The 17,960-nt window shown below is 30.2% G+C and overlaps 1 protein-coding gene across 4 annotated transcripts in view; it reads right to left on the bottom strand.

Moving 5' to 3' along the window:
- The window catches only part of LOC107454425 (serine/threonine-protein kinase 26), a 91,308-nt gene that overhangs the window by 43,759 nt on the left and 29,589 nt on the right, over positions 1–17,960 (bottom strand). Inside the window, exon 1 of one of the 4 annotated variants that reach the window (XM_016071622.5) lies at positions 3,588–4,565. The exons of the other annotated variants lie outside the window; for them this stretch is intronic. Coding sequence (XP_015927108.2) covers positions 3,588–3,740 — 153 coding nt within the window. The 5' untranslated portion in view covers positions 3,741–4,565. Of the gene's footprint in view, positions 1–3,587; positions 4,566–17,960 lie in introns of those variants that run through there. 4 annotated transcript variants of the gene reach the window in all.

Raw genomic sequence — 17,960 nt, 5'->3', positions numbered from 1 at the left:
GGAATTAGGTTTATACTAAAGTATAAAATCATAAACAAGTAGTTTGGAAAAAAAAATTTTTTTTTCTCCCTTCATAGATCTAAATGACTGCAAATAAGTGCAAATTTGAAAAATTATTGTTTGGGAGTGAGTCGTGTTTAAAAGATTTTACATTTAACACAGAAAGAGACACCGGTATTTCAAGCTGCATTTGATAACCATAAATAATTGAAGTGCTAAATATAAAATTTCTTTAAATAATACAAAATTTAAAAAAATATGAAAAATATTTTTCACAAAAATTTTTCGCCAAAGGGTTAAAACAAAAATATAACCAATGATTTCTTTCATACATTGAATTTTAATTCTTAAAAACTATAAAAAATACCACCACCCACATTAAAAATAGTTATTATTGAACCGAAAGAAAATGCCCAAAGGACAGGCGGTACAAAGGTCATCAAGAATATACTGAACGGGAAAGAAGGGCATGTGGAATTGTAGGCCACGGAAGAAGTCAGCAAAATGTTGATCTGACAGCAATTTATACAACTATCAAATGGAGCATCTTTTCGGACTCTGCATCTCGTGATGAATTTTTGTTTGTTTTTCTCCGTCGTTTGATTTAATACTTTTCTTTCTTACTGCCATCGGTTAAAATGCTCTTTCCGGATTCACCCTGCACGTTATTTATGTTGGAAAATATTTGCATTTAGTTTTTGAATTTTGATTATATTTCGCCTTGCGAAGCATTTATTTTTGATTTATTTAACTCTAAAATACGGATTGAAATATTTTTTTTCCTCCATTTTCCCCCAATATGATGCACACTGTTAATTTGTTATTTTTTGCAGTAAATTATTTAATTTATCTATTTATTTACCTAATTATTTTATTTACAGTCTCCTTTAAAAAAAAATGACTATATTTTGTAGTGAAGTCGCAATACTCAATAGCAATGAGATACAAATCTCATTAATTTCTTTTTTTCAATAGCATTACAAAAATAAATTTTGCTTATTTTTAATACTGCTTCTTAGGTAATAAAATGTTTTAAGAATAAGGGTGATAAATGCTTTAAAAACAAGTTCATAAGTTCATTTATTTAGAGCATAATATAAATTTAAAAAAATATTTTCCTAAATTTTTTATAGATTATTTAAAAATTTTAGAATTAATTAATAAGGGTTGATAAAAAAAATTCCTAGGAAACCACAAAAATAATTAATTATAAAAAACTCATCTGAACAAATATTAGGGGGTTACTAATTTCGTATTTAAGCTCATAAAGGAAGGCGGAAGTTCAAAATAACCAAAAGTATGCTTTTGTAATACTGAAACAGTTGTAAAGGAATATAGAGTAATAACAAGATTGTTGATAATTCTATAATAAAGAGCCGCGGTGGCTCAGGTAATAGAGCGTTCGCTTCCCATTGAGGTGACCCAGGTTTGAATCCCAGAGGTGGCTGATAAATACAAATTCTGCTCCCGGCTCGCACTGACCACAGTTCTGATGTATAATATCCTCAGTGGTAGAAGGATCATGGGTTAGAATTCCCCTTACCGTAGGGCAAATCATGGGTAGTCCTGGTCTCAATCGTCAAATCGTAGTCCTGCCCTCGATGTAACGCAAATGAGGGTTAATTTCATCAAAAAGTCCTCTTCGAAGAATAGTTCCTCTTAATGCTTGATCCAGGAAGTTTCTTGTCTTTTGAGTTGGGTTCAAAATTACAAAGTTACGGAGTTAACAAAAAATTGGGTCCGCTATTATGCAGGGTTGCCACTCAAATTTGGAAAAAAAATTCCCTGTGTTTTCCCTGAACTATTATACACAAATATTAAAAGGAAACAACAATTACTGTGCTCTTTTGTGAGCTTTATAGGGCTAACTATATTTATTAGTTTTAATTGGTGGGAAAACAGCTGAACATATTTAAATAATGTTATAGTAAGTGAAATAGTTTAGTATAGCCGAAATATCATGGCTAAATATCCCATAGATTACGCTTTGAGTGGGTACCATTTTTTGAAAGACAAAAATAAGAAACAAAATTCCCTGTATTTTCCCAGTTTGCAAGGAAAAAATCAAAATTCCCTGCATTTTCCCTGTTATTTTAGGTGATTTCTAAATTCCCTGTATTTTCCAGGTTTTCCCTGTTCTCCATGTAGAGTGGCAACCCTGTTATGGACGGTTATAAAATTATAAAATAATGAAAACAAAACTATTAGATATTGCCTTTCTCAACTTTCATACTTTTTTTTAAAACAAATTATAGCTTCTTAAACAAACCATATATTAAAGATTTTAATGCTTCATTAAAATCCGAAAAAATTTCGACTTTCAAACTTAAATAAAACAGAACTTATATTAAGTGAGAAATCAAACTAAACTTAAATAATTCTGTACAATGTTACAATGACTATGGCTTAGTGATGCGTGAAGAATATCTATAGCAGTTTTTGCAATTTCATTATACAGCAACTAATCACTAAAATAATAAAAATTTTAATCACTGGTGCGAACTCCGGACCAGTTTTTCTATCGGTCGCCGATTTACAGCACAGATTCTGCTACTGTGAAGGTCACACGGGTATTAGAAATGTGGGTGACCGATTAGCTATTTACTAATAGTCATTTAATTGCTATTGTGTGAGTGTGACATCATCTCAAGACAACGGACAATGAAAAAATGAACAATGGCGACCGCACCTCGTCAGCATGTTCCATGAGTACGGACTGTGTTTCATAAAAAAAGGGAAGTAGTTTATCTAAGATATGAATGTAAGGATAATAAAAGAATCAGTTTTTGAGATTTCAAGTAACCCAAATAAACAAGGCACATATTGACATCTAGTTGTAATTAACATAAGGAAAAATATTCTTCGAGTAAACAGTTTTTCAGTTCCAGTGCTAATTGCCATCGATTCATTTTAAATCTACACTAAGCCACCGTGTATAATACCTTTAGGAAAATTTAGGTTTTACGGTTTCTTGAAATTTGGGGCATTTCAAATAGAAACAAGTATTAAAAATATTGTGAATTGTGATAACAAATTATTATATTAATAAAATATATCTGAAAGAATATACTACCTTTTTAAAACTTAATAAAAAACTTAAAAAAACTCAAAGAAAAAAATCAATGGCGCAATTAATAAACGGCTAGTAAAATTGTGTGCATTATAATAAATGAATTGAATTAAAAATAGAAGAAATGCATCACTTTTAAACAGGCATCGTGCATAAAACACGTTCAAGTGGATTTGTATAAAAGTATAACAACCTAAATAAAACTAAAATATAATAGCAACACAAAAATTTTTTTTTTTCCAGCCTAGCTTTTAATGAGCGTTCGCTAACATCCCTGGTCATCACAAAATCTCTGGATTTTTATTTACATAAAAATCTTTGACTGAATGTTAAGTTTAACAGCAAAGCAACAGACTTTGGCTATACTGTACAAAACTTCAACGATATTAGGTAAGAAAAATAACGAAGTCACAGAGTGTTATAGATTACATTCTCTTAAGAGGTCATTTCTTCATTTATGTACCTAAAGAAAGCAAACTCTCCGTGAGAAAAAAAAAACAATAAGTAAAACACTTACCAATGAATGTGCTGGGCGTGCTGGTTGTGCCCATGTACGCCATTTTAAAAATTGCGGCTGATGTTGATATCCCCAAGCAGGCGGCATGGTACACCCATTGAAATTGCCCCTGTTCACAGGCGAATCAAATCTAGTCGGCATACCACAAATCATAAAGCCAATTTTCGCTTAACTTTTCACTGGATCACAAACAACTTAACCAGATTCAGATGGCGATAGAAATGTTAAGTGATTTTTCGAACACGCGAAAGTGGGTACCATTTGGTGAGGGAAAGAACTAATAAATCACCAGCTGCAAAATACAACGAGGAAATAAAACACACTCTCGCGTATACTTTATTTTTCAATCACTCCACCTTGATTTATAGTTTGAGATTTTTCCACCGCTCTTCAGTTACCGTTTTAAATTGATAAGTACACGCAATTTGTAAGCTTCCTGTAAACAGAAGGCGTTTAAAATAATATTGAAACAAATAACGCGTTTTGGCACACGCACAAACAGAAGTAGCACACAAATCACAGCATTAAAAAATCAGTCCCAGATATTGTTTATTAACAATTGATTCCGATTAATCAGTTTGAAATCTTCAGATTAATTAACCACTATACAATGCACACACTCACAATAACAACATATATCACTTCCACGGCTGTAGAATCACGCTATGAATCACTTGAGGATCTTAAAATAATTTTTAGCATAACTGTTTACGATATAAACATTTCATCCCTGCAAACAACCAAATAAAACGTGCAATTATCTTATTTTGTCACAGATGCTGTTGTTGGCAAAGGTGATCACACAGTGAACGGCAAAAACGGAATGATTCATCTGGATGGTGTGACAAACCAACAAAAAATAAAAGGAAACCCACACACATATTCATGGGCAAAATAAAGAAGAAGGAAAAAAAAAGTGAACTCGGTAGTTTCCTTCAACAAGACTTCTCTGCAGAAGGTAAACCGAATCTACTGAGACTGAAAAACGGCACGCCACCTGTCCAGGTTTCATTTGGCCAAATCCAAAAGCTTAAAACACGAATTACAACATCGAAAAACTACCTCGGGGCCGATCGCTGGAGCGTAACAATCGGAATGCGAAACGCTTAATGTATTACTTCAGAAATCAGTAATTCGGAGACAATAAAACACTGCTGCTAACAAAAGGTGTGATAAAATAAAATGTTATGAACTAGGGGAGGCTAAATTTAAATAAAGATTGCTTAAATAAAGACATATGGAAATCGCAGAGCAAAAAAAAAATTTATAAACAGATATTTTATCATCCTCAAGAATATTCATATAACGTTAGCTTCAATAATATTTTGTATATTAATATTGAATATCATGAAATAAATTGGTAAAAAATTAATTAAAAAAAAATCCCCTTTAATTTTTTTAAAAAATTCTAAATGAAAAAAAAAAAAAAAATTAAACTCTACAAATCGTTAAAATAAATATATAAAAATCAGTGATTCGGATACAATAAAACACCACTGAAAAAATTAAGGCGTGGTACAGTAAAATGTTATAAGCCAAATTCAATCAAAGATACATAAATTATATTGCCAAGACAAGGAAAAATTGGACGAAACAAAAAAGGAAGATATAAATAATTTATAGCTCTTATTGATCCCCAAGTAACAATTGTTACAATAATATTTTGATTTTAAATTCCGTGAAATCGATTGATGGAAAATTAATTTTAAAAATTATTCCCTTTAAATTTGTTTATACTAGTTAAAAAAAAAAAAAAAAAAAGTGCAAAAATTCGTAAAATGTCAGAAAAAAAATCATAGAAAGGTTAAAATGTGCAAAATGCCGAAATTAATAAATAAAATAGAAATTATAAATTCGGATAAAATAAAACACTGCTTAAAAACAAACGGCGTGATACAATAAAATGTTATATGGTAGGGTAAGACAAATTAAATCAAAAATTTAAAAATTATAATTAAAATATTAAGAAAATACGTCAATTTTCCTAATTACACATTTTGAGCTATTTGCAAAATAGAAAGCTCACACGTTTTTTTTTTTTTTTTAATTTATTTATTATTTTAAATCACAAAACATAAATTCCATAAATTCACAACAATCAGAAGATTAGAGGCAGGATACTTCTCCCATACAATAAATTTTAATTGGTATATTTTATAAATTAATTATGTGGAGATGTACTAGAGCTAAAAATTTTGCTAAGGTCGGATAACTGGTATTTGATCGGTTTTAGGTTATCTAGCCGAGTTATTGTACCATTTATGCAAAGCAATACAAAAATCATAATTTTATATGAATCCAGATAGAACGTTAAATGAATATTTACATTTCTTTACATGCTATAATATGTTATATTATGTTAATTAACTATATTTAAAAATTTTATTAAATGAAAATCAGTATGCCAGATGTAAAATGTCAACTGTCATATGCATCAACTAATGGAGGATAACATACTTAATTTATAAATTTTTCATCTGATTTATTAACTTAAATTTCAAATAACAGTTATGAGTACCTTCCGTTAAACGTAGTATATTTGTAAAGTATTTTTCATAAAATGGCCGGTATAAAGATTGAACCATATTATAATCTTTTTTTTTTAATTATCCGATATATGTTATTTTAAACCTAGTCTAGAAAAAAAGTAACACATGAATCAGGCATTGAGGCAAACGCGCTTTTGTTAAAAACTCTCTCAGTGAAACTAACCCCAATTTGCGTTACACAGAAAAGAAAGCCTTCCATGGTTAGCCCGAAGGTAAGGTAATTATAATTTGACCATCTAACGAATAAGCAACACGTTTTGAGTTAAGTCAACAATGGCTTGTCTCGTTCATATCAGTAATAACATCAGAACAATCAATGTGTCATTCATAAAGAATTTTTTTTGACTATTTTATTATGAAATACTGAGCCTAAAAATAAAATACATCATTGCATCCACTTATTCGAAAGTGAATCTTAGACTTTGTATATGTTATTCTGAAATGTAATGGGGGAAAAAAGGGCAAATTATTTTTTAACACAAAATATTTATCACAGAGCTTTAAATAAATATAACAGGCGTATCAGATAACTTTGCTCTGAAATTTTCAGAACTTCAATTATGTAATAAAATAATTAAATTAAAAAAAAAAAACTTTTCTATGAAAAAATAGAACCTGCAAGAAAAAATAGAAAATAAACTATTGCGCGTAGCTCATAAAAATCAAGTTTATATCTCTCGACTAATTTTACATATTTTATGTTCATTTTGTATAAAGTTTATCGTAAAAATTCTTATTTTTAAAATAAGAAACAATTTTTAAAATAAGAAAATGAAAATATTTGGATTTATTTTTCTTATTCGAAAACCTGGATGTTCTCCACTCCCCATAGGAAACGAGCAGCAATTGAATGGCTAGTGCTGTACGCTTGTTGTTTTTTAATCTTGATACCCGTATTCATATCCGTCAGCCAAGTAATGAAAATCTGACAGGGTAGACCCGTCTAACCGGGTCATTTTTATCCTAGGTATAAAATTGACCTAAAATGGGCGATACATTAAAAAAGTGCTGGAAATTAAGGTCTCTAATTTTTTTTAATGAAAAATATATTAGGGGGACCGGAAAGTAATGTCGTTTCGGCGCATTAAATATTCGTTAGTCTTAAAAACCAATTCATTTTTTTCTCGATTCATTTTCGATCCGAAATTGAAAGTTTGTTGTTAACGAGGGAGAATACATTATTAATTAAAAATAAAATCTTGATAACAAATATCAAATGCACCGAAACGACATTACTTTGCGGTTCCCCAAATAGTTTGCAAGAACTGGATTAAATATGTTAAGTCCCCCATATTTTGTATCGGGTATTTTTTTTAGTATGATGTGTGCAACAATCGAATTAATTTAAGCAAGTAATTTTTGTTTGTTTGCTAAGCATTGAACTTTCAGTTAAAAATTAAGAAATAGTGCATCTTAATTCTGGTGATCACCTATATTTTGTGAGCTAAATTCTGGCGCACAATTTTGGTAATGTTTCTCACAACGTTTTTGGGACTCCTCTTTAAGATGCAGATGTAACATAAAAAGTAATCGTTAAAAATCAATGTTTGAAATTAATTATTGAAATTAAAACAATTTATATCTATTTTATCACCGAAATATAAAAGCACCATTGATAAATACAAAACCTTCGCGAAATCATAATTTCGATGATGCTATAGCACTGAACCTGAAAATTTAAATTTTCTTTTAGTAGTCAGTGGCCAGTAAACTCTAACAACTTAGTAGCCACTTTTTCCTCAAATCTAATAAGTCGGTGATCGATATTGATAGGTCTTTTTCATTTAATAGCAACTGTTTGAAGACTTTTTTTTTTTTTTGTTGCTTGGATAAAATTATATATATTTTCTTTCAAACAAAATTCATAGTAGAAATAATCTACGGCTATAAAAAGTAAATTTAATAATAAAAATAATATTAATATGTGACAAAATTTAGTTAAACATAGTGACTTTAAAGAACTTAATGTAAAAATATTTGAGGAAGCAATATACATTTAATGGATAAATTACAACTTAAAAATATGTGAATTGTTAAAGAACTACCCTTCCACATGAATCTTACCAGCACAAATTGATGGATTCTGAAGGGTCAAAATTTTGAATGGAGAAACTGTAGATTTCAAAGGAAAAAATTCTATTTTAAAGAGTTTTTCTGTATTGATGTACTTCTATCATTAAACAATTTTTTAAAAAAAGTGACCGGTTGTTTATTTAATTTAAGTCGCCACTATTTTTTGTGGACTCACCATGTGGCGAGTGGTTAATTGTAGGTCTACAGGGGTTTAGAAGAAATTTGGGTCCGTTAACGGACCCTTCACAAAATATCTTTTCATAAAAACGAACCCTTCACAAAATATTTTAACTTAAAAACAGACCCTTCACAAAATAATTTATCATTTAATCGGACACTTCACAAATTTGTTTATCTTCATTATTGTTTTGTTAATCGAATAAACCCTTCCCAGGAAGGGGGGGGGGGAAGAAAGACAAATGTAAACGAACTAAATTTTGTCTTCGGCAGACGCTTTTTCCTTTATTCGTCCGCAATGAATATTCTGCGTTCAGCAGTATAGGCTAAATACCAAATATTTGTATGTTGCATCGCTAATTTAGTAGCTGCAATTGCTATTTATTTTTTAAAATTTAATTTTTTAAATTATAATTTTACAGTGTTGAGCATAATCTTGTATGTCTTTACAATCTAAAAACTCCTTGAAAAAGTTTTTTTGCAATAACGGACCCATTTGCACAAATTCACAAAAGCGGACCCTGGTTAAACGAATGTGACTTAACGTTCTTTTTATATTCACAAATTACGAGTAATCTTTTCAGAATTTTACAAAAACGGACCTTTCTCAAAATGTCTGGACAGACCCCTGGTCTAGAATGCATGAATATATTTCACCACTTTTACTATCACTACTTTTTTAGATTGAAAACAAAAATAATAATAATAATAGTAAAAGAAAGAAAGTACACGAATAAAATATATATAAATTTTTTTTGAGAGTGACCTTCCGCGGACTGCATTCTTGAGAAGTTGGGAGAGAGTTGGTTCTTTCAGGTAGATGTAAACTTGTTCTGCGGCAAGTTATAAAATAATCGTTACAAGTCGGATCTTACGGAAGAAAACTAGATCGAGGCTTTCAACTTTATGCAGATTCAATTCCAGTTTTCTTGCTTTCTCCTCATAACACACAGCGACAGGCAAACTGGATCACGCGATTCACTATCCTATTATTCCGAGATATATCGTTAAAAATAATTTTTAGAATTCAAGTGTTACTTCGATTGTTATTATTTCAAATGGCACTGCAGGTTAGCAGATTCATGGAATCAAATACACGCAATTAGAATGGGTTTAACACAACTTTTTCTCGAAAATCTAATAACTTTTTACCGGATTTCACTTCGAAAGTTTTACACACACCTAAATTATCACGGAAGAAGTCGTATCTAATCTTTGAATTTAACAACTTACTAATGAACAATTCTTAGTTGTATATTATCTTACCACTGAATTTAAAAGATAAAATTACAAAAATAAAATAAAGAATCTATTATTTCGAGTAATATATTCAAAAAATTCCGCACACTTTTGTATTTTACATGTTATTCTTAAATTCACAATTTATTAACTAAATTTCTCTCACTCTCTTTCATAAGTATCTTAAACGTGAATTTTTTTATTGTTATTTTAATATTAAATATGTATAATTGCTTATAACGTTATGCTTGCTTTAACAACAATCCTATCTGCTACTGTGAAGTGTCGTTGTAAGGAACTTTAATAGTATATGATTTCATAAAAAACTAACAACATAAAAAAATCAGTTTGATTTGCAAGCAACTCTTTCCTTGTTAGTCATTTATTTTTTCGATATTTTTTGCTTTTCCATATTTTCTTACATCTTAAATGTTTTTTTAAAATTTTTTTTAACATCTCTATTTTTAAATATTTTAGAAATTAATATAATTCGGCATCAACAGCATTAAAATAGTAAATATGTATATAACATAGTTATTCCTTTAAATTTTATTCTTATATTCTAATAATCATGCTTTTATATTTCATTTGACTATGGGCAAACGAACAAAATTCAATTTAAAAACAATCTTAAACAAAATTTTATCACAAGAGATATCCTATATTTAAGTGACAGCCATTCTGAATCTGTAAATCATACGATGTGTTAAAGCTAAGATTATTGTAATTAGTTAAAGCTAAGATATTGTATTGTACGTAAGATTATTGTTATCTTACTTAGGGTGTTTTATAATGATGGGGGATTATCTATTTTAAGTCACAAGGATAAAAACTATAATTATTTTAAGAGAGTATTTTTAATTGGAACATTAACAATAATTAATAATAATAAAAAAAAGAAACATATAAAATGAAGACACAAAAAACATTCATTAGAGGGCACAATCTCTGCTCGTTTCGCTCGCCAACCTCATACGACTGCTTCGCTATCACTTTTATTTCTTGAGAATAAACAGACTGTTAATTAAAAATAAAAAAATTCAATTAAAAGATCACATATGTTTTTTTAACAGAAGTAATACAGATTTAGTTTTCGATTTTATTAGGATGAAATTTAAGTCTAAGAATTGTGCTTCGTTACCATAGCAACTTCACCCATAAAATTTTCTTTTTGAATTCTTAAAAATTTATTAACCGTAAAATGATTGTAAAATGGTAACTAATTATATTTATCATAAAATGTTGTCTAATAAGGGAATAGCATACGACTATTTTAAAATATAAAAAAGGAACAACACTTTTAGTTTTGAATAATAGTCAAAATTGAAAACGTAATAACCAAGAATAATATTAAGAAGCGTTTTTTATTAATTCTATGATGACAACTAAAGATAACAGGTATTCTTTGTTTGTTAATGGTCATATCATGTAATTTTTCTGACCAATGAGAATAAACGAAATGATAAGACGACAATTACGTATTTTATGATACATAGACGATCCTACTTTCATGTAGCGAAAAAAAAAAATCAAAAAAGATGAATGACACTATTAAAAGGTTACGATTTTTGTTTGATGTGGAAAACCAAAGGCAGTTTTTATTGAAGAAAAAAAAAGAAACAATCAACTCAACTATTTCACTCAGTATGCGATGTCAGTTGGAATAATGTTCCACTTTGATCTAAAATTAAGAACACGTAAGGTTGAAAACTGTAATGCTTCTTCATGTTTTAAGGCGATGTAACATGAATAATTATTTATGTAAATCTAGATCGTGTATAACAAAAGGTGACCATTAACTTCTCTCTAATAACTTTAAACTAGGCTAGACAAACACAAATAAGCTTTACAACATTTATTTCAAAACTAAGAATATGCCTTATTATTTCTAAAATCAAATATAAAGTAGGAAAATATAGAAATAAGCGAGGATATTTTTAAAAAACTTCCTAAAACTTTTTCTAAAAACTACTTCTGCAACCATTTCTATACGATTTTGCAAAATGTCGTCATGAGTCGCTTTCCTCCTAGACTTTGTTAAAATCACAAAAAAAAAAAAAAAAAAAAAAAATAATAATAATAAATAAATAAATATCGAAAAATATGTATCGAAAAGAATGTACACGAAATAAATAATGAAAATCTGTCATTAAAAAAGCACTATTACTGGAAGATGTACTGGAAATACTAATGTAGCTTATAGATAATTTTTAACGTAGATAACGTTTGTATTCATTAGATAGATTTTGCTTAAGGAGTATGGTTCCCCTTATCTCTTTTTCAGCTTCACAGCGCATGCGCAAAATTTTCTCTACAAATCTGAGTGTTACTAAATAGTAGAAAATAGGCCTCGGTGGCTCAGGGGATAGAGCGTTTGCCTGCTAATGAGGTGAACCAGGTTCGAATCGTACTGGTAACTGGTTGATACGAATTCTGCTCCAACTTCGCACCGACCACAGGGCTGGAGTAAAATATCCTCAGTGGTAGACGGATCATGGTTAGAATTTCCGTGCCGTCGGGCTAACCGAGGGAGATTCTAGGAGATCACTTGTCCTCTGGGTTGAGTTCCAAATTAGAAGGCTACGAAGTTTAACATGATAGTCGTGAACTCAGAATTGGGTGTTTAACGCCGGTTATAAAATAAAAATGAAATGGAAGAAAATAAAATTAACGTTATGGTTACGTAAGGTACTCTATGCTAAAGCTCTTTATTTACTAGCCGTCTTCAGGGACTATAAAAACTTACCTGCAGATGTGTACCCACTACCTTCGGCAGCATTTCTACAAGCGGATGATGCTAAAATCGATTCAAGACCTACCGTTTGTTCAAATTTATTCAGATACTTACTCATTATTCTATTTTATCTAGGGATAAAGGGGGAACAAAGAGACCAGAAAAACACAATTATTGAAATTATATTGAAATGTAATTTAGAGAGGTATTTTTGTAAAAGCTGTGATTAAATTATGTATCATAATCCTTCACTTTTTAAACTAATTTATTAAATTAAAAGAGCAAAATAAAATAAATAAATAATAATCTACGACTCATTTGTCCCACGTCCGATTGGTGTGATATAATATTTCATGCTTGCGATTTTATAAGGTACAGTTTAGTTATTTTTCTGAAAATAAATTTTAAAAAAAATGTTTTTTATTTTATTTTATTATAACTATGTGCTAATTTATAAGCTTTGAAACATAATTTATGTTTATTCCAAAAATGATAAAACACAACTCGGCTGTGAAATGCGCTAGGCACCTCATCACGTGAGTCACGATATATAACTGTAAGTAAACAAACATACAAGGTAAACAAAAAAAAATTACATTATCAGCAGTTATTCTTCTAAAACGATATTTCCTCCCTTTACCTTTAAGAAAATATCACACCTCGTATATTAAACACCAGATAAATAAAACAAGTGTTAAGAGTCAGTGAAAGATTGAACAAAAGGGGGGGAAAGATAAACACAGGTATTTTATAATACTATTTTTCACACCCACCTACTTAGTCTAAAGGGTGAGTGACTCATAACTTTTCGATACCATAAAAAGAAAAAGATTACAAATCTGGGGTCAAAGTTCGCTAAAAAGATCAGCCCCCACAAGTTCAACAACATATAGGCGGTAGGTGTATTACAAACTTATAAAAAAAATATTGTGTAGAGAATCAAAAATTACCTCAAACGAACCTATCCCTTCTTTAAGACGAATGCGCTACTGATGCGATGGTGTACATAAACAAAATTCTTTTGGCTATAAAAATCACAATACTTAATATTCAAATAGTTAACTGACCTTCTGAAGGTCGTTCTCATTTTCTAAAGAATGTTGGTGGTATAAGAAATGTATGTGGGTTCATCAAAATAGCTTTCAATTTCTTTTTTCCTTCCACTTAATGTGGTATTATGAGGTAATTAAAAAGAGGTTTCACTTTCAAAATGTCGATAAATTTTCATTATTCTGAGTGCGATGGCGTCAAACGAAGACAGAAATCTATCGATTAGGATGAAGAAAAAAAACGACTTTTAGTGGAACTTTTTAAAATTGTTATAGACTGATTATGACACTAGCACATTCGATTCAAATCTCATAGGAATAAAAATAGATGTATTATTTCAAAATTTTGGATAAAAATCAAATTTAAAAATTTTTTAAGTTTGAGAAATTGGAATTAAAAAACATACTCTTAGTTTTAATTCATACTTAAAATTCATATTTATTACAAAGTTTCATACGTCACTTGCAATTTGTATAAACGTCTTATTCAGCAGTTATATCAGTTTAAATATCTATTTCTTATAGTTTTATCTCTTTCTAACTTTAGTTTTTAATTCGGAATAATCAAAAATATATTAAAACAATAAAAATTAAAGGAAAATAAATAATAAATTAAAAAAATGATTATAAATATTCCATGAAAAAAATTAAGGGTCAAGTTTTACATGTCACGTGTAATTTGTATAAGCGTCATATTCAGCAGTTGTATCAGTTTAAGTATATTAAAACAATAAAAATTAAAATAAATAAATAATAAATTATAAAAAATTATTATTATTTGTCATAAAAAAATTAAGGGTAAATATTACCCTTATTTCTTAGAGACTCGTGAAAAAAAATTAAGCCGCACAGTTTTTGGCTCGTGCTTTTTTTTTCTCCTTATTTTTCTTGCTTATTCTTTTTGCTTTGGAGCTGAATACCGCCCTCAAACAAAAGATTTAGTTTTGGGTGTAAATGTTTTCTTGTAAAGGAAGTTGAAACATTAACGCCACAGTCGGATATTACTGTTATAAGCTGAGTGTTTTCATCTAGTTGAAAATGTTTGAGATATCAAATTATGAATTTCCTTTCTTTTTTACTTTTAGACTTTCCTTTTGAGAGATTTAAATAATATTTATAAATACTCCAACAACAAAAAATAATGATTCATAAAAATTGATTATCGTAATCAGTTCCGTCTAACTTAATTATTTTCTCGTTTTGGTTCAGGCACGTCGAATGCTGCTTTCGTATTTTAGTCCTGCATTCCTAATGGTAAATAATAACAGATGTCCAAGTCAGAGGTTGAACTATATCACTTGATTGTAGAGTGACCAATCAATTGGGTACTTGCACTTCAAGAAGATCATGGATACCCACACAAGTGACCTATGATGCCAGAGCCAGCTCATCGTTTATAACCAAAATAGCGAGTTAAAGTTGAGCTAAGTTTCTCCACATAAGTTAGAATGTTAATTCACTTGAAGTTAATTAAATATAGCGCCGTATCAGACATCGACATTGCTGAAATATAATTTTTTCTCGTCTACGTCCTTTACTAAACTTAGATTTATTATTTGTTTACATATTTTATTGTAACCGTGATATATGATTATTTTGTGTACCTGGAAACTTCGATGCATAATTAGCTAGTTTACGTTCTAGTTAGCTTGGTATATGTCTTTGTGTTAAGGTAAGAAATATATAGGGAAAGAATTGAAATCTTTGTGACAGAATATGGACTGTGTCACTTAAGATAATTGACGGGCTTTGCTTACTCGAAATAGAATGGAAAGAACAGTTGCTAATGTAAACAAATGCAGCGTTTTAACAACCAATCAGGATCGTGATAGCCACACTACGTCACTTGCAGGTGTCCCAGTGTCGATCGCTCCAGTCCTATTGGACCACTCATATTTCCATTCCAATAGAAACGTATTTCTATTAGCAGGGGTCTGTTTAGAAGAAATTTGGGTCCGTTAACGGACCCTTCACAAAATATCTTTTCATAAAAACGGACCCTTCACAAAATATTTTAACTTAAAAACGGACCCTTCACAAAATATTTTAACTTAAAAACGGACCCTTCACAAAATATTTTAACTTAAAAACGGACCCTTCACGAAATGATTTTTCTTTTAATCGGACCCTTCACAAATTTATCTTCATTATTATTTTGTTAATCGAATAAACCCTTCGCAGGGCAGAAAACAAGAAAGATGGATGTAAACAAATTAAGTTTTGTCTTCGGCAGACGATTCTTCCATTATTCGTCCGAAATGAATATTCTGCGTTCAGCAGTATAGGCTAAATACCAAATATTTGTATGTTGCACCTCTAATTTAAAAGCAGCAATTGTTGGTTATTTTTTAATATTTAATTTTTTTAATTATAATTTTACAGTGTTGAGCATAATCTTGTATGTCTTTACAATTTAAAAACTCCTTGAAAAAGTTTTTTTTTTGCAATAACGGACCTCATTTGCACAAATTCATAAAAGCGGACCCTGGTTGAAAGAATGTGAGTAATTTTTTCACAATTTCACGAAAAACGGACCTTTCACAAAATGTCTGGACAGACCCCTGATTAGTTGTTGCTATGTGTAACTGATTGATCATTGATGGATTTCCAGGGGACATGTAAGTAATATGACGTCAGCTTAGACGTCTCTAATCGTAGTGATTATAGTCCCATTGTCATCACGCGAGAGTAGCTCTATTATTTTACTTTTTTTAGTACTATTATTTTATACCGTGGTGGCTAGGGGGATAGAGCGTTCGCCTTCCAATAAGGTGAACTGTGTCCGAATTTCAGTGATGGCTGGTCAATTCCGCACCCGGCTCGCATCGAACATAGTGCTGACGTAAAATATCGTCAATGGTAGACGGATCATGGGTTAGAGTCCCTTTGACGTCAGGCTAACCGTGGGAGGTCTTCCTCTCCATGTAACGCAAATGAGGGTCAGTTTCATCAAAAAGCCCTCCAAGAAGGCAAATTTCCCCCAATACTTCATCCAGGAGATCCCTTGTCTTCCGGATTGGGTTCAAAATTACATGGCTACGGAGTTGAACATTAGTAGTCGTAAACCCATAAAATTGCTATTAATAAAAAATACTATTGATTTTCATTGGATTCAAAGAATTAATTAAACATATAGCTGAACACAACTCATTAACACGAATGTCATTGTAGACGCTGTAACAAAAGAAAGAAGGAAAAAAAACACGAATTTCAAGGTCGAAGAGCCTCCTCATACGTATTTGGGCCCAAATGTACATTGCGACCGTATACCTTCAGGAGAACAAGCTAGTCGCGAATAGAAATGAAAAAACAATGACCTAAAAGCCTCGATTAAAAATGAATTCATTTCTCACTTAACTTACCAAACTCGATTTTTGAACTTTTACCTTTAAGATACGTGCAGGAAGGTCAAAAATAAAACAAAATGCAACTTTTACTTGAAAAATCCTTAAAGAACTCTCGTTTTAAATGTCGCCAAGCATATTAAAACAACAAGATTTTAGATTATGTTGGTAGTTGATTTTCAGTATTGTGCAACATAGAAGAATTTATATATTAACTAATTAAAACTGTTGAACACAGCATGTTTACGAAACCATCATTTAGAATTCAGGTGACAGCACAATTTACGCTTACAAGTTTGTCAGATATAACCGCCGTTTAGCCTGATTCACGTTTATTTTTGAGAAAATGTTTTAACTGTTGCTATGCATGCAAAGAGCTTAGCACTAATCTAATGGAAATTTGGTTTAGGAACGAATATTTATGAACGAAGCAATTATATTTAGAAAAACTAAAAACTTTTTGGGGCAATTTTTACGAGGAATACAGTAACTAACTACATCTCACAAAATAATTTCAAGGAAAAAATTTCACGAAGATTCTGTTGAGGGATCTTTAATATATTAAAGAAACTTAATAGAAAAAATTATTTTATATATGATTATATGCTAATGTGACGTTTTAATTCTGAAATTTCATTGAACTATTAAAGAGCCTGATATATTCAAAAGTATTAAAATTTAAGAGGAAACTTGGCTATTCATATTGCCAGAATGGATGAAAAAAATTTTAAAAAATCCCAGCAAAGAAAATTTTTTACAAAGCTCTTCACTAATCGGTAAAAAGGCCAAAACCTAAAAAATTGGTAGTCCCACACTAGCTGTCGTACCAAATATGATAAAACATAACAGTAATTAAAAAGTACTTTGGAACGATAGCATAAAACGAAAGGTTTATTAATCAAAATTTATTTCATTTGGAATATTGGATTTTCAGGGAGTATGACGTGGTCTTTCGTTTTTAAACTCCCTGTCACTTAATTACAGAGCTTCAAATTTCATACCTTATAATAACATATGTTTTAAGAAAAAAATCCTAGGGCCACTTGAACATGCCATACATATTTGGAAGAACTCGAGACGCTACACATTACAACCTTTAAACATTCGTTAAAAATAGCCCCATAAAGGAACCAAATAATATAAGGAACTTTTGCAATATCTAGTATTGTCGTAGGATCACCGATTCTCATCAATTCTCTGACATGATC

This window comes from Parasteatoda tepidariorum, chromosome 6 (genome assembly GCF_982258835.1).
Source record: "Parasteatoda tepidariorum strain Cologne lab strain chromosome 6, Ptep-v5.0, whole genome shotgun sequence".
NCBI lineage: Eukaryota > Metazoa > Arthropoda > Arachnida > Araneae > Theridiidae > Parasteatoda > Parasteatoda tepidariorum.
The sequence above is the reverse complement of the archived record's forward strand: the minus strand, read 5'-3'. Positions and strand labels throughout refer to the sequence as shown.